The sequence below is a fragment of the Tachypleus tridentatus genome, chromosome 13, assembly GCF_004210375.1.
Source record: "Tachypleus tridentatus isolate NWPU-2018 chromosome 13, ASM421037v1, whole genome shotgun sequence".
Classification (NCBI taxonomy): Eukaryota; Metazoa; Arthropoda; class Merostomata; order Xiphosura; family Limulidae; genus Tachypleus; species Tachypleus tridentatus.
In genome coordinates this window covers 64,395,722-64,417,939 of record NC_134837.1, presented here as the reverse complement: position 1 = coordinate 64,417,939, position 22,218 = coordinate 64,395,722, and the positions used below count along the sequence as shown (strand labels likewise).

At 33.3% G+C, this 22,218-nt stretch overlaps 1 protein-coding gene across 2 annotated transcripts; it reads left to right on the top strand.

Moving 5' to 3' along the window:
* The first annotated feature begins 3,435 nt into the window (after positions 1-3,435).
* Positions 3,436-21,550, top strand: LOC143238274 (centromere protein X-like). 2 transcript variants are annotated; one of them, XM_076478362.1, is made up of 6 exons: positions 3,436-3,526; positions 8,356-8,410; positions 9,456-9,509; positions 16,756-16,787; positions 20,856-20,912; positions 21,415-21,550. In XM_076478362.1, the coding sequence occupies exons 1-6, from the start codon at positions 3,473-3,475 to the stop codon at positions 21,427-21,429; spliced, it is 267 nt and encodes an 88-aa protein (XP_076334477.1). In that variant the 5' UTR covers positions 3,436-3,472; the 3' UTR covers positions 21,430-21,550. The 2 variants fall into 2 exon arrangements, with proteins under 2 accessions (XP_076334477.1, XP_076334478.1); XM_076478363.1 differs by lacking the exons at positions 20,856-20,912; positions 21,415-21,550 and adding an exon at positions 18,340-18,417.
* The last annotated feature ends 668 nt before the right edge of the window (positions 21,551-22,218 follow it).

Genomic DNA, 22,218 nt, shown 5'->3' with positions numbered 1-22,218 from the left:
CTTAATTCATGCAATAAAAGTTATTAATAACCTTGTCAGGTATAATGTCCATCGTTTATACTGTGCAGTGTGCAGGAATAAATTCATGTGGCAGTTAATTTGTCTTTATTCTATTAACATTTTGAAAACTGTTCACAACACATCATTTATACAAACCTACATGGAAACTTTGAATATCGTCAGTGATGTCGAGAAAACCCACTTGTAGAGAAATATATATTTAAAAACGGCTCGTTTGGGTTGAGAAAATATTTTACGTAGAGAAGCGAACAATGTTTCGACCTTCTTCGGTCATCGTCAGGTTCACAAAGAAAATATTTTCTCAACCCAAACGAGCCGTTTTTACATATATATTTCTTGAAGTATCGTGGCAACAAGATTACTCTGTGAATGTATGTTTACAGCTTTCAGGTTCACCTAATCAGAGATTACCAATTTGCAAATTGTAGAGTCCACATAAGTCATCCCCCCATCGGGTGTAAAAAATCTACGCCCCTGGTGTCTTTGTGTTTTAATAAATATTACACATTCGTGTTCAGTAACATTGTATCCAGTCTCTTTATTTTGTACCCATGGGCACAGGTATTTAATGTTATACAGAGGTACTTCGTGAAAGAAGTATCTCGTTGAAGGAGACTTGGCGTTGCCTACGTACATTACATTGCACACATAACATTAGTGATTATTTCATCATGATAGTTTTCAAAATTGTCATTGAAACTAATATTTGTAAGCGCATAAGTCAAAGCTAAGTCAGACTAAAAACATTTTTATTTGAAAACCACTGCCACTGAAAATTGTTTGAAGTTATAACATGTTCATAGTATAAGTGCTTGGTACATTTAGTGGTACATGAAGTATAATAACGAATAGTAAAGCAATGGCAGCAGTTGTAAACATCTTTAATCAAAGTTTTGCCTTTACACATATCCCATCTTAAGCAATCTTTAAAACAATATGCGTGTAGTTTTTCTTACCGCAAAGCCACTTCTGGACATCTGCTGTGTCCACTAAGGGGAATCGAGTCCCTAATTTTAGCGGTGCAAATTCGTAGACTAAGTGCCTTCCCAGCGCTGAAAAGTTTCTAATGGTACTGCCCAGCGTGACCAGGTGGCTAGAGCGCTCGACTTGCAATCTGAGGTTCTAGGGTTCGAATCCCCGTTACACCAAACATGTTTGCCCTTTCAGCCGTGAGGGCGTTATAATGTCACGACCAATCCCACTATTCGCTGATAAAAGATTAGTCCAGGAGTTGACAGTGTGTGATGGTGAGTAGTTGCCTTCCCTCTAGTCCTACACTGCTAAATTAGGGACCGCCAGTGCAGATAGCCCTCGTATAACTTTGCGTGAAATTCAATAGCAAGCAAATAAATTTCATGGTATGATTGAATTATGGCTCAGATATTCACAAATTTGACTCAAATTGTACGAAAAGAAGTAATACTATTGAGTTAATGAAGTAAGTCATAAAAATAAGATCTTAGCCTAACAGGAATTATTGATGTGAAATTTCAAAATATAGATGATTAATAGAATAAGCATAATTTACTTTTATTTCTAAAATAGTGTAATAAGAACAGTTTGGATTATATTAATAGAGTCCATTGTCTCGCATTTCTATTGAAGAAAAAGTTGTGAGTGATAAAACGTGAGAGATAATTTCGTCATGAGTCTGAGTTAGGTAGTTTTTCAAAATATATATCAGTGATACCAATGAAAAAAAAAGCTTTTCATCAACTAAAACCGAACATTTCCTTATGAACAGTGTGTTAAACTGTGGACCTGAGAGTCTGTGGTTCGAAACCTACTGTTCTGTTAAGAAACAAACTGTTGTATACCATTTAAGCCAATATGTGTGTTATAATATTGATTATCAACTCCATCTATTCAACTGAAGTATATCACGAGTTGACGGTAGGCGTTATTGACAAATAGTTATTCATAAACCTTACTCTATTGTGGTATATTATGTGTTCCATACCCTCTCGTTTTGATACAGATTTTCGTAGTAATTCATTTGTTCATATATATATGCAACTTTCATTTGACATGCTTGTCAAGAAAGTCATTAGGTTCCTTCTGTTTTAGCTATCCATTTCCTCTATGACATTAATCTGAGATATTATCTTTGGTTTCCCTTAGAAAAGGTTCTACAATATTTAACATACTACGTATGAAAGTAGGCAGTAATCTTTTCTATTGGCATGTCGAGTGACGTCTCGGGACTAAACCTGTGTTACGATCAATGAGAATGGCTAACATTCATCATGGTAATGCAAGTCGTACTAGGAAATTACCATGTCTTATTATAATGTATATAATAGTATGCTTTCTCAGTCCGGAGCAGATTTCTCGAGAACTTCGTAAGTTTTTTCAAATTTAATAGCTTCCAGCTCTCCAATAAATGTGACGTTATACTGTAAAATAAATATACACGATGTTGTTTCGTATTGTTAAGTAAATATTTTGTTTTGGTTTGTGTTATTTCAGATTTTGTTTTTGTTTTTTTCTATTTCACAAGCTCAGTCAGTTTCGTAGAATATGATAATTTGGATCTACTTCGTAATACATTTTCTATTGGAATCTCTTGATATTCAGCGGACTTGTTTTTGCCACCTTAGGGAAATCAGTTTTATTTGACAACAGAAAAAACAAAACAAAACTATCTGTTCGTAGATAGAGATGACTAGCATAGATATCTTGCGTGTGAGTTTGCGTGAATATCAAAACAAAGTCCATAATTGTAATGTTTTTAGCACGTACAAAAACGTAGTTGACGTATTTGGTTTGATAGTCACTGTTTACCTCAAAATTACTTATTACTGCTACTTGCTGTTTTCTTAGTGCAAAGTCACATAATCAGCTGACTGTATTATTTCCACCGATGGTAATTGAATCCTGTGTAAATTTTAGCCTTGTAAGCTCGTAAACGTGTCCCGACCTACCTGGCAATTGAAATTAGCATACAAATCATCACCATAACACTTTTACCACTATCAGATGTATACTATTTTATACTTTGTATATCTCTCAGAGAAAAAAGACAACAAAAAAACAGGTGTAATCCAAAGATCTGTTCATTGATAAATTTACTGTATTTTGTTGTTGTATTTTGAATTTCGCGCAAAGCTACTCGAGGGCTATCTGCGCTAGCCGTCTCTAATTTAACAGTGTAAGACTAGAGGGGAAAGCTGTCAGTCGTCACCACCCACCTCCAACTCTTGGGCTACTCTTTTATCACTAAATAGTGAGATTGACTGTCACATCATAATGCCCCTACAGTTGAAAGGATGAGCATTTTTGGTGTAACGGAGATTCCATCTCATGACTCTCAGATTACGAATCGAACGCCTTAACCCCATCTGGCCATGCCGGGCCGATAAATTTACTGATTAGGAATTTATTATTTGATTTTGAAATATTACATTATTTAAATACAGATGGCAGAAGTGTGTGAGAAGCTGAGAACACCATGGCGGCAAGCGTGGAAACAACAGAGACAAATGAACCAATGACGTTTAAACCGGTAGGTTTTGTAGTTTAGATAAGTTTATAAATATTTAAATAACTAAGAAGTAAAATTAAGTATTTATTTTAGACTATACTGAATTTGTTCAAAATTTTAAATACCTATCTAAATTAAGTATTATTACAAAAGTGTTGTGATAATAATAGTTAAAATACTGATAATAATCAATAACGAGCCCGAGACAGAACACCAGATTCTGGCCTTACCAGATGTGTGATCTGTGCAGTGAAATTGTAACCTCTTTTGATTTGTATTCGATATTTCTGTAGATACAACTTGAAATTCTATTTACCCTACCACTAATAACAATGCACTGCTTGGCTGGCTTTAGAGACTGATTGAATATTACACGAATAACTCTTATAACATTGTTAAAGTTATTCCCATCCAAATTCTTCTTACAATTCAGATTGATATTACCCACATGCATTATCTTGCATTTATTATAAGTAAAACACATCCGCCATTTATTTTTCCAACTCGCTAAATGATTTAAATTCTTTTTTAAATCACCAGCGTTCTCTTCACAGCTAGAAACATCCAAGACCTTAATACCGTCAGAACATTTAATTAATTTATTGAGCATTCCTTTATATCATTAATGTAAATCAAAAACGGAAAATGCTCTAAAACTGAGCCCTGAGGGAACCCCACATTAATCCAGTTTGGCTGAACTCCATTTGTAACAACCCTCTGCTTTATTTCATTCAACCACTTTTCTATCCAGTTTTTTGTCCAAGCCCCTTATGTGGCACTTAATCAAATGTTTTCTGAAAATTCAGGTACACAAAATCTACATGCTTACCCTCAACTACGTAAGCAGTAACCTTTTTAAAAAAATATTTGTAAGACAAGATTTTCCCCATAAGGAAACTATATTAACTATCTAATAAAAGTCTAAGCTTTGTTAAATGATTTTTAAAGCATTTTTTAACAGATGTTAAGAAACTTTTCCCAGAAGTGATGTATGACAAATAGGTCTATAATCATTGGGACAATTTTTATCATTTTCCTCAAAAAGAAGAGTTACACTAAGTAACTCCCAATCCTCTGATACGTGCTCACTGTTCAAGGATAAACAAACAATAGTAGCAAGTGGCTCACATATCCAGTTTTTAACCTCCTTCAAAATCCATGGGGAAATATTTCTGGTCAGATGTACCCGTTTGTTTAATTCCTAAACTTTTGTACTTCGTACCTAATGTTCACATGGATTCCAAATGTAAATGAAAGGGATTTGGTGTGACTTCTACACAAAATAATATCATAAACCTATAGAACCATATTTCTTGCCTCGGATGTGTATTTATTTATTTTTTCCTCTACTGGATTCAGAATGCGAATTCCAAGTTTACCATAGTAGTCATAATGTTTTGAATAAACTGGCATTAGAATACTTTAGTGTTTGGTAAATAACCAAACTGAATATGAATGATAATATAACATTATGTTACATGCTTTTGATAGAAGTGCCTTAACGATGTAATATATTTGACACTTCTGAATGTAAATTTGTTTTACTAATTGTATCTGATATATTTACTGTTAAAGAAAGAAGGGAGGGGTAAATTATGACACACAAGTTTTCTATTTGCAAGCAGTATAATATTTTTAATTTTTTAGATTATGTGCATGGCAGATTTATAGTTTAAGCTCTGGACCAGAAATAATGAAAGCAAAACTAAAACTCGTGTCTTTGTTTAGAGCTGAAACTTCCAAACCAAACCCACTGCTTAGTTTTCACTGCTAACAATTAGTTTGCTACTTAGAGTTTCCTGATTAAATAAATTCAACTAATGGATTATGTTCACAAGATAGAAAACAAAACTGTTCTGAGAAGCTAACTACAAATGGCGTATTGCAATGTAAACTTGGTTTTCAATATCTGTGTTGAAAAAGAGCACAAAAAATCCATTTTATAGCTTTGGGCATATCAACAAACAAATATTAAAGGACTGTTTTAATTTCTATGGCAAATGGAATAATAAAAAATTGTAATAACTGGAGATCATAATTTTGATAAGTGAAATATTTTTCAGGAATTTTGACACTAATTTATTAATCTTTATAAACTTGAATTAATCAAAAAAAAATAGATAAAATCATAATAGTGATAATCTAAATATAGAATAGTTGTAATAATCAAAAATTAATAATTAGAAACACTAATTTTGGTTAATTGATTATATCTATGGCATTAATCAGTTTCATTGTAACTTCAGTTACTGAACAGTTGACATAACTGAAAGCACTAGTTGATCATGTTTATGACTTTAACATAATCATAATTCCAATGAATTGCTTGTTTTACATGATGGTACATGAGTTAAATCATCTAACCCTACAAAGGATCTATATTGAAGTTGCAGAATCTAATGTGTAAATAAGGAACATATATCACTATTACCCACAAATGTTTCACTGCTATAGTGTGATACTTACTGAATTCTGTACTCCTAACTTGCATTGTTAAAACAAATTCAAAGATAATAGCCTTCTCATAAATTTTTGATTTTCAGTTGTTTATTAGATAACTATGGATACTGTTTACATGCATAACAGGTCCATAGAAGTGGCTTCCTTCAAAGTTTTTTTTTTTAAATTTTCGCACAAAGCTACACGAGGGCTGTCTGCACTAACAGTCCCTAATTCAGCAGTGTAAGACTTGAGGGAGGCAGCTAGTCATCACCATCCACCGTTAACTCTTGGGCTGCTCTTTTACCAACGAGTAGTGGGATTGACCATCACATTATAATGCTCCCACAGCTGAAAGGGCGAGTATGTTTGATGCAACAGGGATTCGAATCCCCTGACCCTCAGATTACGAGTCAAATGCCTTAACCCACCTGGCCATGTCGGGCCTCTTTCTTTAATGACATTTATTTACTATAAATAACAGTAATTTGATGGTAAGCACTAAGAAATTATTTAAAATGATGTGTATCATATATTAAATATTTTGAAAAAGATTGTACGTTTCAGTTTGTTTTTTTTAAATAGTCTGCTGAATTTTAGGGTTTTTTTTAATAATTGTTAGTCTTCTAGATGATAATGATGGCTTCACTTTAGCCAATACATGCATGAATTTTCTGTATATTAAAAACTATTTTTTTTATACTGTTTCTAAAACTGTTGGGTAGTTAGAGTGCTTGACTCACATTCTGAGGGTGTAAAGAGTCTTAGCTTACAAAAGTGCTGGCTGGCACCAACTTAATTAGGATTAATTTATCTCAGGACAGCTGGTATGGGTATTAAAACTTGTAATAAAATAAAGTAGAGAACAACATTTCAACCTTCTTAGGTCACCTTCAAGTTAATAAATTTTGTTTTCTACTTTATTTTAATAAAAGTGTTAGTACCCATACCAGCCATCCTTAGATGTGTTTTTACTTAAAGTAGGTTTCTTGTCATAAGGAGCTAGTTAGGATTAAGATTTTAAAGGTAGAAGACCTGTATGTGACATTTCCAGTTGTTAAAGGAATGGATGTCCTATAAAAAGGTTCATAAAAATACTTTGTAATTCCCAAAGCATGATATATATGAAGGTAATCTTGGTATGTTTGGTTGACTTTTTCATTTCTATTGGTCCTCACAAAGCATTCTCTCATGAATACCTTGTACTTTTGACCAGCATAGAGTGCAAAGTCTGCTGCCTAACACCTACTTTCATTGTTATGTTGCTTTTCCATTAACTTGTTCATGTTATGGATTCAATCAGAATCTGTCATAGTGTTCTAGATGACCTAACTTCATAAGCATGAAGTGAGAACACATTGGAGGTTATTCTTCTCTCTCACATCAGTATGTGTTTCTTTAATGAATCATGTATACATTCACAGTATTTATACATACTGGATCCAGGTTTGTTTTTGAAGTCTATAGCAAGGAAATTTGTGGTTCTTCTTCATTAAAACTTTGTTTGTATAGGTATTAGATGTAAGTTGAATATCAAGAAATTATCTTACATGAATAGGGTTTATTTTAATAAACTTCAGTACATTTTGAAAAATTGATACATCTACTTGGTATCCCATTTGAATGAGAAAATCCAGAGAATTATTATAAGCGTTATTTAAGCTATTTATAATTTTAAAAGGCAATCATTAAAAGATATTGTAGGCTGGTATTAAGCCTAGTAATAAAAAATAATAAACTTAAAGAAATGCTGGGCTTGTTGAAATTTATTTTAAAATGTAAAAAAGTAAACAAAAGTTTGTTTTCTATTATCAAGTTTCACAGGGAATATAAAAAGTAACTATTCTTCATAGCCTAATCAGACAGATTTTTATACAGACACAAGAAGCAAATCAAATGTAAAGGAGAATGTTAAGGAAATGATAAGGGTATCATAATTATTGATTGATCATGATAACAAAAATGTTGTAGAATTAAAAAAATGTTTGGTAAGTGACATAGTGAAACCTAATGGAAATCTAGCACTTACCTTCATAGGTAATGGCATTTGTAACTGATATACCTGTCTTTCAATGTTAAGAAAATTATAATTACTGTTAAGATGTTCATAAATTGATCTTTCATTTAAATATAACCAAAAGGGAGAATGCACTTATTGAGAAAATGTTTAGCAATACTGGCTTTTGAAGTATATTTATAGACATTAAGGTATTATTTAAACAAAGTTTGCATTTGCCAGAGTTGTAGATATTTTACTTTGAAATCAAAACTTTCGGTTTTGTTTCTATAAATATAAATCATTATTCACTGAGCAATATATTCAATGAAATGATTTAAAAGGGAAGTAATTTCAGTTTCTTCAGTGATTAGTTAAAGCAGTATTAACATTTTAGTTGTTTTGTTTTTTTTAGAAAACCATCCAAGAAATATTGAAACTTCATTTTAAAAAAAAGGAAAAAACACGAAGTAAGTCTGATGGTCAGGTTTTTATACAAAGGCTATTAATCAAGGTAAGTCTGATATTCAGGTTTGTACAAAGAAAACCATTCAAGAAATATTGAAGCTTCATTTTAAAGAAAAGGAAAAGACAAGAAGTAAGTGTGATAGCCAGGTTTTTCTACAAAGGCTATCAAAGTAAATCTGATGGTCAGGTTTTTGTGTAAGAGCTATCAACCAAGGTAAGTTTTTCAAGATTCTTGTAATGTAATGACCATTGTTAGAATGTCATTTAATGAAATAATTCCATTTTATTCACAACCTGTTAGTAGGTAATGAATAAATAAGATTTATGATAGTGTTTTTCACAGTGTTTGTTATTGGCTAAATCCAAATTTTCGGTGCTATCCTGGTGACTAGTTCAGTGTCTTCCAGCTAGCTCGATTGCAACGTACAAAATATTAGTTAATATCCATAAGAAACTTAAGTATTATGAGTTGTAATATCTAAGATTTCTTGAAGTATGTAATGGGTGTTCTATATTATGATAATAAAGAAATTTTGCACAACTGAAACAATCAATCCATGAGGAAGTTATTGTTAATTATATAGGTAAAGCTTGAATCATATCAACTTAAAATCAGAGAAAATCAGTGTGACAAAACAATGAACATAATGATTCAGTTCACTTAGGGATAAGTTTAGTGAGAGAGCACCTCGGTAAACAGTATAACACCAGTTGGTTTTGCACTGATGTGTATTTGTGAATGTTAGGATATTAATGTTTTCCTTGTAGTTAACACAACAGGTTTTAAGAGAAAATATAAACAGACCATGGAGTAAATCATTTTTGTTAGTCTTAAAAAGTGAAAAGTAAATTATTATACATATTTTTCTTTGGATATGAAGAACTAAAATTAGATATTTTATAGTTGAATATGTAGTTTCATTCTTTTTAAAATTGTTCATTATTTATAAGTTATTTTTTGTTTTTTTTTAAGGAACAAAAGCTAGTAAGGAACTATAATATTGACTGCAATTTGTTCAAAATTACAACTTGTACTTTATCTTACAGTAAGTGGAGATGCCTTAAGACTGACAACAGAGGTGATTAGAGTGTTTGTCAAAGGTAACATATGTGTAATCAATTTGTAGTTTAAATCTAGTTGTAGTTTATCACTTGGATTCCATGAATAGTTGCTTTATGTATTTTTTATTCATTTTGTATGTTTCACATTTTTTCCAACCTGAGAGCAGTGAGAAATGTTAACAGGAAATGTCTCACACCCTCTTAGTGCTAGCTTTGCAGTTGCAGGAACATGTGACATTCGATGATATGTTTTGAGTTCCTGACAGACCCAGTGTACACATCAGTATTTGAGTAGAAATAGAAAGAAACTGTTGGTATTGGCTTCCCTCTACTTATATTTTTCATCTGCTTGTGAGTGAATACTGGATATTGAATGATAATAATGGTAATTATGCATTTATTTTTTCACAGTAAATATATGAATTATATTGTTATAATTGTTATTTGGCATGGCATGTGTATTTTTGAACAGTTAGTTAATTATAGATATATTTTTATATCAATGACATAAATTTTCATCTGCTGTTATGTTACGGTAAGTTAAATTATCGAATGTAAGTTTATTGGGGAAATATTTTTAAGTTATATTTACCCTTTTCAGTTTGTCAAAACATCAGCTCAACTTGCAAAGAAACAAAGATGCTCAAATGGAAGGAGTAGTAGCAGAGATTTTCAAGAAGTGTGGACTGAAAGATTTGATGTGATCAAAAATGGTGATAAAGCATTATGTATCTTATGTTCAGAAACAGTGTTGTGCAGGACTTCCTCTGTAAAATATCATTATGAAACTGTTCATAAATGGCTTTGTGATAAGAATGAGCAAGCAAGAACAAAAATAACACATTTCTCAAGAAGTCAGCAGCTACAACATACAATCAGATGATTTGATGAAATTTGTTTCAGGTAGTTTCAACTTGGTTGCTGCTAGTTTGGAAAGTTTAAAGGTTATTACTCAACATGGGAAACTACTTAGTGATAGGAAGTATGATAAAGAATTGTGGCTAGAACGAGCTTCCTTCCTTTTTGACAGTTTTCCAGAAAAGAAAAAATATTCAGTGCATTTAGGAATTGCCAGCAAGTAGAAATGCAGTAAAAGATAGAATGTTAAAGATAGAAACAAACATAGCAGAACAGCTAGCAAAAGTTATTGGTTCATGTAAATTTCCACTTATCTTGATGACAGCATTGATGTTACATCATCAACTAAGCTAGCCATTATTGCTCAGTTTCATAGAGGCGATAAATTTGTGAAGATCTGGTTAATTTGGTAACGTTACCTGAACATACCATAGGGACTGAAATATGTAAGGCAGTAGTAAATAAATTGTCCAATCGACAGGTTGACCTTTCAAAAATAGTTTCCATAAAAACTGATGGTGCACCCAACATGATTGGTAAAGAAGAAGGTTTTGTAAATCTGTTTGCAAAATATGTTGGGCATCCATTGGTCAGCTTTCATTGTAATATACACAAGGAGGCTTTGTGTGCAAAAGCTGGCCTCAAGGATGTGTAAAACGTGATGTAGATTTGTAACCAAGGGAGTTGATTTTATTTTTGCTCATGTTTTTAAAAAAAGACAATTTTAGAATTTACTGAGAGAGGTGAATTTGGTGTACACAGGACCACTTATGTATGACAATATTTGTTGGCTAAGTAGAGGTTCAATCCTTAAACGATTTGTTGAGTGTTTGGATGAAATTTGTCTGTTTTTGACTAATGAAAAATTTTCTTGTCAAGAATTATCTGATTATGAGTGGATTTTGTAGTTTGGTGTTTTTGACAGATTTCTCCTCACATTTAAATGACTTGAACACCAAATTACAGGGATCTGGCAAAACACTTGATGCTAGGTTTAATAACTTAAAAGCTTTTGAAATAAAACAGAAAATTTTTAGATGTGATGTTTACAAAGGCACTTTTAAATATTTTCCAAACCTAAAAAAAAAACAGTCTTTTCATCAACATATTTTGCAAGACATTATTTTCAGTGTTGAACTTTGTAAAGTGTAATTATATGAACAGACTTTCTGATGAAACTAGTGCTGCAGGTGTAGCTCTCAAAATGACCAAATACAAACCTGATGCAAAATATGTCATCGTTGGTGAAGCAGCAGTTGTGTGACTAGAGTAAAATATGTTTATTTTCCTTGTTTTTTTGTTACATAATATAAACCAAAGAGTATCATTTCATAAAATGCTTTGTTAATAGTAAAACAATGAATAAATGTGAACAAGCAAGAAAACCTCTTTTTTCTTTAAAAAAAAAGTCCATTATTATTGTTACTAATTTATTGATTTTATTTATTGTGAATTATTATAGTTATAATAATTTAAGAGTTACATGTTATTAATTATTATTATTTTAAAATTATTATTGTTACTAATTCATTAATTTTATTTATTGTGAATTACTATAGTTTTTAATAACTTGTAACTTCTAAAGCTGTTTCATTTAAAATAATTCAGAATAATAACAAATGATAATCTGTTGCTAAATTGACCATGAGCACACAAGAGAATTTTTTAGAAGGTTACTCCCAATTTAGGCACACACTCAAACAGGTTTGCCATCTCTGTTCTAAGCAGTTATAAAACTTATTTAATTCCATGACTAGGGGCATAGATTTTTCACATCAATGGGAAAGATGATTTTTGCAACCACTTATGTGGACTGTTCAATTTGCAAATTGGTAATCTCTGATTACGTGAACCTGAAAACTGTAAACATGCAGTCACAGAGTAATCTTGTTGCCACGACACTTCAAGATTTCCATGTAGGATTGTATAAGTGAGGTGTGAACAGTTTACAAAATGTCATTAGAATAAAGACAAACATCACAAATTAACAGCCACATGAATTTATTTCTGCACACTGCACAGTATAAAAGATGGCCATTATACTTAACAAGGTTATTAATAACTTTCATTGCATGAATTAAGGTTTCATATATTAATAAAATTAGTAATTACTCTCGATAAGTTTATATCTACTGAAAAACTGTTCATGTTGTTTGATACAAATAATTAAAATGTATTTGCAAACTCTTGAAAATTACACATCAATACAATGTAGCACCTAATTATTCATATGCTTCATTGAAGTAAGATTCATTTAGACTTCTAGTCTACTTGTTCCCAAACATAGACCTCCTTTGTGATGATCTGTTTATGAATTCTTTCATAAGCTCTTCTATATTTATCTTGTCGACCTCATCTTTGTGAGTGTGAAAAACTACTGCCATATGCTGCCCCAGATAGTACATTCGCAGCTGCATTTTGGACATACAAAAAATATTCATGAGAAGAAACACTTCACTGAACATCTGCTGGCTTGTTTCATGCATTTTACAGTAAGCATCCTTCACACCTTTCAGAAATACTGGTTTTGTTGTTCTTTCAAACATTGGCAACTGAAACTTGAGCTGTTGTGCAGAGATTTCTGGGTAAAAGTTTATAACCGAGTTGTCAATCTTGCCAGATGTGATCATCTTCTCAAGTGCCAGATATTGCCTCAAGTCATTGTTGTCTGCATTGAATCTAGTGGTCAGATGTTTTATGACTGTGTCCACAAATTCAAAATATTGGCTTCTGTAGTAATCCTTAGCTGTTGCAGAATGATGTGCTGAGCCATTACCTGTGATCCTTCTGGGGGGGGTCTGTGAATGTGTGGTAGTTCAACAGGCACCAGATCTTGGGAAGTTACATTTTTCTCAGCTTCATCAAATATCTTGTTGTAATTTTCCTCTGTTTGCAATACCTGCAATTGCTCAACTGTCATTGCAGATGCTTCAATCATGCCAGATACTGTTGCCGATTCTGCTTGGAATGCACAGTTTAGTTCCTCTAATGCAGCTAATGGATGCTGAGCCATCAAAAATCCTAAAACTGTCTTTCCTTTGTCAAATCTATCCAGCAGACCTCATGCTTTTACTGCTACATCTGATTTTTCATTTGCTAATTCAGACAAAGAATCAACAATGTCACTGTAGTGATTATTAGCACATGTAATTGCAGATAGGTGGCACAACCAGCGTGTTGGACACAGTGGGCAGATGTATTTAACTGGACCATTGTGGCTGTCTGATGATACAATATTTTCAAAGATTGTCCTGACGTCTGAAGCAAGACACCAAGTTCATGTACCCATTGGATAGAATCTCGAATACATTCACAAGCTTCAACTGCATGTTGCATTATTAAATTAGCCTTGTGTGCTCCGCAGTGAAAAAAGAAAGCTGACGGTTTCTTCTCTTTTATTTTTGCCTGGCATCCACTGTGCGCACCACTGATGTTAGAGGCTCCATCATAAGTTTGTGCTCTTAATCCTGAGTCTTAAATTGACTATAGTCAGTACATCAAGTACAGTCGAGGATATTGTGTCACCAGTTGCATTGGAAACACTGTACAAACCAAGAAATGTCTCATGGACATCAAGGTTCTTATTTACGTATGATACAAATATTGCTTCCTGTTCGGCACTGGTAACATCTTGAGTGCCCTCAACCATTAATGCAAAGATTTTACTTTGCTGCACTTCGTGTGTTATGTTATGTTCCTCAGTATTTGATGGCTGAACATCTCCAATATTTCATTCTGAGCCTGGGTGAATGTGGTTTTCTTTGACAAGTAGGCCATCAACACAGGATCTTCTTCTTCCAGGAGCCTCATTAACTGCAGGAAGTTCCCCTCCGTATCAGTATATCCACGTAATGCTAAACATTGACACAGTAAGAAACGTAAACTTCTAAATATTTTGACTGGACTTCTTTTGCATTCTTCCTGCTGCTTCTTCTTTCCATCATGTAGCTGGACAATCACTGGAGTTACATCAAGTGAACCTTCTGGAGATGTGGTAAATCTCTGCTGAGAGGAGGTGTTGGTTGAATTTCTGTTTTGCCTTTTTCCAGTTGCAAAAACTGGTGGACATGAAGGTATACTCCACTGGCCTCTCAAATTTCCCTGTAAAAATGCCTCTATTTTCCACCTTGGCACAATGAAAGCATATGACTTTTTGGGTCAAATTGTCGAAGTGCAGCCATGGGAACTCATCAAACCACTTGCCCTGGAAGTTGTTATTTTGAGATTTTGCTTTCTATCATGGTATTAGTTGTGCATCTGGATGATATGGCTTTCCACACTGTATCTGTGGAGTGTCAGATTTTTCATTACTGCACAAACTTGTTTCACAGTTATCTAGTATCATAAAGTTTCAGACATTTACCTATCATAATTGGAATCTGTTTCCCAGATGACTCAACAGGCTAAAATACAGTCTTTATCGAAAAACTCTAACGTACAATGAATGAAGATAGAACAGAATGGAAGTAGGACTGAACTGTACAATGTATTTAAGTTGAACACGCAATCTTCACATTGACTACTGAGCCGACTGACTGCCTGGGCATCTCTGGGACAATAATGTGTGTTGGTTGCAACAAAAGTAATTGCAAGTTTCTCAAAAAATACTTAAACAATCACAAATATATTATATTCCTGTTAAAGCTCATCAAAAGGCAAACATGTTGCAATATAATGTCTATAATCACGTCTTTTAAATAAAAACACCTAAACGAAAACTAGCAACACAATTCGAGTGGAGGCTTCAGGCTGCTGAAGTTGCTCCTTTTGTGTTCTATTTATACAAGAAAATACAATATTTTTACTGTTAATGATAAGAGAATATATTGTTTTTTTACGATAAAGCACCAGCACTTTATTAGAGGGCAGTGATAATCTGAAATTTCATGGATTAATGAGGGCCACAAACACAGGTCTAATGAGCCCTGTTGTAAAATCGAGGCTCAGACAAAAGGGAGCAGAGGGGGGTGATGTAGGGCGCGTCTGGATCCGAACGGCCCGATCCTGTCGTTAACGTACACTATGGTCAGCGGATTCGGAAGCTAAGGAGAGTAAGGCGTTCGACAATAAAACCGGCTAGACATGCATAAGAACAAATAGCGTAGGAAAACCACACAATATACACATAAGATTGATGCAGCTACAAGCTACAAATGGCCTGCCAGGTCTAGATCACAGGAGTTTCTGCTTGGGAGTAATATTTTCGAATTTCATGCTTATTCAATCTGTTGTGATGAAAATTTTACTTAATCTTACACTACGTACAAGACGTAGGTAGATTCTGCGATAGTGCTTGCAAGCCTTGCATGTATACTTAGGCCTACTGACTGATACTTAAGAACTATCGCTTAGATCAAAAAGCTTAGAAGTACGCCTGTATTAAAGATGTACATATCAGCTACTGAAAAATTCTACATCTAGGCCTAATTGTGTAATTCAATTGGTAAGAACATGAGAATCAAAAGAACAAACACAATTTGTAGGCCTGTGATGCAATGAAACAATTCAACAGACCAAACTGTAGAGGGGATGATTGTATGCACCATACCCCCACCTAAAATAGATCTCCCCAGGATCTATGCCCCTGTTTATGACTTATCTTCGTTATTATTGACCATACAATGAATTGAATCAATTTAAATTAGACTTACTTCATATGATAAAAGAGTAATAACTTCACTCACAGGCTAACCCAAACTCCAGAAACAAGTCTGGGAATCAAACATTTTTCAGTATACTTGCCAAGGTGGTTAGGGTGTTCAACTTGCAACCTGCAGGCCATAGGCTCAAATCCTTATCCCACTGAATATGCTTACCCTTTCAACCATGGAAACATTTTTGGTGAGAGAGTAGCCCTCCATTAGGCCCTAAATTAGGGATGGTCAGTGCAAGATTAGCCCTCGTGTAGCTTTGTGTGAAATTCAGACCAAAAATAAAAAAAATAGAATATACTTTTTTGAAGTATTATTTTGAATAATAATTGATTGTTCTGAGTGTTAAATCAACAAAATATATCAAATAATATTAAAATAAAAATTGAACAAGATTTTCAGTAATAACATTCTTTTAGTTTAAATTATGTTCTTATTGTAAATATATATCTGTACAGATATTCAGACAATTTTTCTATATTTGAGGTGTGATTTTTTAAATTTAAAACCTGTAGAAATATGTTCTGAGATGTGAAAAATATTTTATTGGCTATGGCTTCACATTTAAAACAAGTAATTATAAGTTCATGAAGTTTATTTTGAAAAAGTTTTAATTTTTTTTAATTACGAGGTTGTTTCTATTTGTACAGACATAAGTCATTTTTACTACATTCTGTAGAAGTTTGTGTGTCCAGTATTGTTTTTTCCTGGGTGATGAGATGTTTGGACATCCTGTTTATCTTCTCTCTCTTTTTTTTTTTTCTTTTATTACTTAGAGGCATCAGCAAGAGCTGCATTACAAGCTGAGGTAAGTTTATGTGAAAAATCATTCCAGGATATTAGGAATTTTTGTAAAGTTAATTCTAAATGGCACCTTGCATGACATGGACTAAAGAACCATGTCTGAGGTTCAAGCATAGTCATCCTCAATTAAAAACATTGCTCAGACAGAAGCAGGTACTTTATTTTAGAAGTTCTTCTGTGACAGGAGGAATATTTTATTTGGTGTTAGATGTAACCTGGGGCATTTGATTGTTAAGGGATTGTGTATATAAAAATTGACTGGTTGTATTCTCCAAAATCTTAATAGAAGTATATCTAATTTATGCAGTTCTAAATGCTATCATCTAGAAATAATACTATCAAACTTACAAGACAAATTTGGGGTTGAGTTTAAGGAGAAAATCTTCATCCCCTCTGTAGAAACAAAACACCTGGAGGAGGCATCCAGTCAGCATAACCTGCTTTCTGTTAATAATGTAGGTATTCATAAATGAATGGTGGGATTGACTGTTACTGTTATAACACCATCATGGCTAAAAATGTGAAGTGGTGGAGTTTAAACATTGGACCTTCCTGTTGTAGCTGGGCCCAGCATGACCAGGTGATTAAGGCACTTGACTGGTAATCTGAACATCATGGGTTTGAATCCCCGTCACACCAAACATGCTCACTCTTTCAGCTGTGGGCACACCATAATGTGATGGTCAATCCCACTATTTGTTGGTAAAAAAGTAGCCCAAGAGTTGGCAGTGGGTGGTGATGACTAGCTGCCTTCCCTCTAGTCTTACACTGTTAAGTTAGGGATGGCTAGTGCAAATAGCCCTCATGTAGCTTTGTGCAAAATTCAAAATAAACCAAACCTATTGGACTATACAGAATTTTTGTGTGATCTAGTAAATTTTGGAGAAAAATTGGCAAATTTTTGTGAAAAACAAAGACAAATGTATCTTCTTACAACTATTTATTTTTAACTAGTTTTTCAAAAAATATAAAATTGAAACAACTACTTCTAAAAAAAAAATATTTAACATTAAGTGGTGAAACAATTAACTTTTAAACTGTGTAGCAGTTTAAGTTTTGAGAAGTACAATGAATTGTATCATATGTCATTTGAATATTTTGTGTTGCTAATTTTAAGGAACCAGACTTAGAAATGACTTACCTTATTACTTTATGTAATATGTTTTGAGTTGGATAACAAAATAATATTAATGTTGTCTTGGATCTTTTAAAAGCATTCAGAGGCTCTGTGTGTGTTGTTTCTTTTAAAGGTGAAAAAGAGTTATAAAACATTTAATGTTCATTAGCCTAAAAGTAATATATATATACATAAAAACATTTCTGAACAAAATGTGTAATATTTGCAATATCAAGTCTGAGCCTAATCACAGTATTTTGTTTATACATCATAGAGGCATAACAATATTGCAGTGTATATAGATATTTATGTTAAGTTTAGATGGTTCAGAAGTTTTTGAAATTTTTTATACAAAACTTTTTTTTGGATTACTTTTATTTGAGCTTGTTGAATACAATTTTGGTGTAAGTCAAGTTAATGCCAATCTTTTGAAATGTAGCTGCAGTACTCCACTTACCACTACTTTTGTGTAAAAGGTATGGATGATCTAATTCTAATTTAGTGTGTCCAAATATTTTATCTTTTTTTTTTTTTTCAACACCAAGTCTGATCATTTTCAGGTGTTCAAGAAGGAAATTATTATTTTGGATTAGGGAAATAGGATCCAGTAAGGTCATGGCTTGACTACTTATGTTAAAACATGCTACTTTTAATTCAGTACATTGTATTGTGTGTATGAAGTATTTGTAGTTAAAATGTTGATCAAGATTCAGTTTCATGATTTTAAGTTTTAAAATTGTTGGAGGAGAGGCATGTCCCCAGACCTTCCAAAAATAGAATGCTTTGCATATATTGTTTAGCTGTGGCACTCCAAAATGCTCCCTTCTAGGTGGATTCCTGTATGTGGTGAAGGGACCTCCCAGGTAAAGTTTTGTATTTTCAGTTTACCTTTTCTGGGATCTGAACATCCACCCACCTGTTTGCCATGCATGGAAACCTGTGAAAGGGAGGAGAGGATTCTGGTGGTTGAGAAGTTCAACCCCAACATACCACTTTGGGCTTGAATTCCTGTAGGTTGGTGCTGCTCACCCCCATCCCAAAGACATCTGGCTGGTTCTGTTGGGCTAGGGTAATTTGAGTACCAGTGTTGAACATTCTCAAATGATGTTGTGGTTATTGTTTCTGATGCTGGTGTTTGAGTATAGTGTTAATAAAACCCTGGCAATGCAGCAATATCCTTCTTTGGCATTGTAGTGCATACCCTAGTAGGACTTTATAGTGGGTGGGTCCAGTGGACACTGAATCATTCTCTATTTATTATGGATCCCCCAATCTTCCAAAAAAATAAAATAGAAGAAAAAAGCTTATAGGTAAACAACAATGCATAGATGACTTTCATACAGTCACCACCACTGTAAGATTCTGTACCTCAATTTTTAATCCTTTATTCTTTATCTGACAAATCCTTAGGACAAATGTTTCACTTTTTCATTCAGAAAGAACAACAGGGGTTTGCTGTTTCTTCCAAGTTTGTCAGGCATTTATGCTCTGAGACATTTTGGTGGAAACATCTACACCTACATGTAACAAACTTCTCCTGAGGTAGAAGATCACTGGGAATATACCTGTTGATGTCACTTCTCATGCTACTTTCAATTCCTCCTGAGGAGTGCTCATTGAAAGGGATTGAAAGAACATCCCTAAGGTGGAGGTCCTCGCTGATTTCTCCACTCAAGGCATTTCTACTGTTTTGCCATATATCTACTTGCAAGGATGGAATTATTTTGCTGACCAATATCTTAGTTTGATGTTTACATCACAATATCCACCTGCCTTGATAGAGGCAGGATATCTAAATTGTAAGGTATGGCCATACATTCCTAACCTACTACAATGTTTCCAGTGTCAGTAGTGTGGACATTCAGAGGCATATTGTTGCATCACAGTGACAAAGGCCATGTTGTCCATAACTGTGAACTGGACCTTCATTGCATCATTGTGGTGATTCACCCCTCTTAATACCAATCTTGTCCTGAATGGAGGAGAAAGAGGTACAGCATTTGAAAGTGGTTGACAACATTTCCTATCCTGAGGCTTGGAAGTTATTGTTTCCATCTCAATCTCGGACAAATGGTACTGCACTTCATTCCACTGCTACAGTGTAGACAGCTAATTAGGTGTCTCCAACAGTGTCATTATCTAACCATGTGAAGTCGTTTGCCCTTTATGGATAAGCAGGTTCACAAGTCAACGTCTACTCCTGTCTATGTCCCCACTGTTCCTTCCAGTATCTGCTCAGGTCCATCTTCTTCGACCCTTAGATGCAAAATGATTATTCGTTTGCACCCTCAGTCACTGGAACCTACGTCTACTGACAGAGACATGTCCACTTAACCCAGGACAGCATCCACAGAGGTCAGCAGACCTTCTTTTAATAAAGGAAAATGGTGTGGCTGAAAACTCAAGGGTTCTCCACTCAGTTCTCTCCCACCTAAGTACAAATGTGATGGAAACTGTCACTCCTGTTCCACTACCATTCTCTGTGATGGAGACGTTGTATGTTAACATGATGATTGTGTTATTCTCTCTAGATACAGAACTTCTGTCATTATTTATACTTCATGTTAAGTGTGACACAATAAAAGATATTTTAACAGTAGAGATGAGTACAATAAATTCCTGTTTCTCGATCACAGTATGACTGAAGTAAGTTAGTGACTACAGAAACTGACAATTCTAGTTTTTTCTTCAAACTCAACGTTTCTGTTTCAGTTGTTCTTTTTCAGCATGCTTGTTTGCTTCCTGATCACTATTTCAGAAAACTATGTATGTTCGCTTATTCCTGGAGTAGTTTTACATTAGCTGTGAGTGGTGAAGTTAATGAAATGTTTGTATCTTGATACTACTACTGTTGTAAGTGAAATTATTATAGTATTAGTATGTGTTCATAGAAACTAACTTTATTTAGAGATACTTGGCTTTATCATGAATGAAAACATTCTATTCCTTCATTAGAATTCAGCAGAAAAAGAGGTTACTATGGATCACTTGGAAAAGATTTTGCCACAATTGGTAAGATTTGTTTTGAATGCAATGTATATTTTAAGGACTAGATTTTCACTCTATGATAAATATAGCACAGTTTGGTTCATTATTATTAGATAACCTAATTTTTGAAAATCCCTGAAAGATTTAATTAAGAATGGAGTGATTAAAAATGCACTAGGGCTAATGCTACTATCTCATTAGAAGTATACATTTGTTCATTCCTTGCCATCTTGTGACAGACATACACACCATAACAAGCACTGTTGTTTCACATAGCTTATGCAAATTGTGTTCTGATGATGGACCTGACAAATATAGTGTGGTTGGAATAGTTATTTTAGACCCTTCTAATTGTTTAAAATACATAAAGGACCATAGTGTTTAAAAAATGTAATATGCTTAACATTACTGTATTATAAGGTCTTTAAAATATTCAACTTCCACACAGGTAAATGTTTTTTGCATAGTTATTTATTATAGTTTATAACTTACTCATCTCATTAACCAACTTGTGATCTTGTTTCAGATCTTGGATTTCTAAGAAACATTTTCCAGAAGAAACCCAGTGTTTATAGAAAACACATGGAGAAATATTTATCATTAAGTTGTAAATAACTATGTTATAATTCATGTATGAATAAAATTACACTTTCTGAAAGTTATGACTCTGTTGTTGTTGTTATAGATGCTTGGAAATTTTGTCAAAATTTACACAAAAGTATGGGACTTAAAAATGTGACAAAAATTTGGTTTATCAGGTTGTGTATCATAGAGTAAGCTTTCAGTTTATTTTATTGCAGAATGTAATAATGTATATGGTTATGCTTTTACAGGACACATGAATAATAAAATAGTTTCACAAAAAAACTTTTTATTTCATCAAAATCATGATTCTATGGTTTAAACAGGTGCTCTACAATGTAATTAGCTTCTGAGCTTTAAATAAGAAAAAAGAGATTCTTAGAATTTAATTTTAACACACATTGGTATACATTACTTGATACAGTAACCAATAAATAAAATAATATACTACGCTAAGGGTTTGACCATTGAGATGATGTATATATAATACATAAGAAAATTTCATACATGAATATTACTACTATAATATAGGTCGGTTGATTCTACAGTAATGAGAGGACACAGTCTATGCCTTTCAGCTTAGTAAGACAAAACGTGTTCTGAATAAGCATATAATAGTATATGTGAAGTATTCTGTCTTACCAATAATTCAATAGTCCATGTCAGCTTTGTCTTTTATAAAACTTGAAAACAGACATATGAGAAATGTTGTATGATTAATCCACTAATACTAGTATCTTGAACAGAT

What these genes read in the sequence shown, in the direction of transcription:
- LOC143238274 (XM_076478362.1), top strand. Translation starts at nt 3,473, where the DNA reads ATGGCGGCAAGCGTGGAAACAACAGAGACAAATGAACCAATGACGTTT. An exon ending in GATTAGAGTGTTTGTCAAAG is followed by an intron (nt 9,510 to 16,755) that starts GTAACATATGTG and finishes TTTATTACTTAG; the next exon opens with AGGCATCAGCAAGAGCTGCA. An exon ending in GAGCTGCATTACAAGCTGAG is followed by an intron (nt 16,788 to 20,855) that starts GTAAGTTTATGT and finishes TTCCTTCATTAG; the next exon opens with AATTCAGCAGAAAAAGAGGT.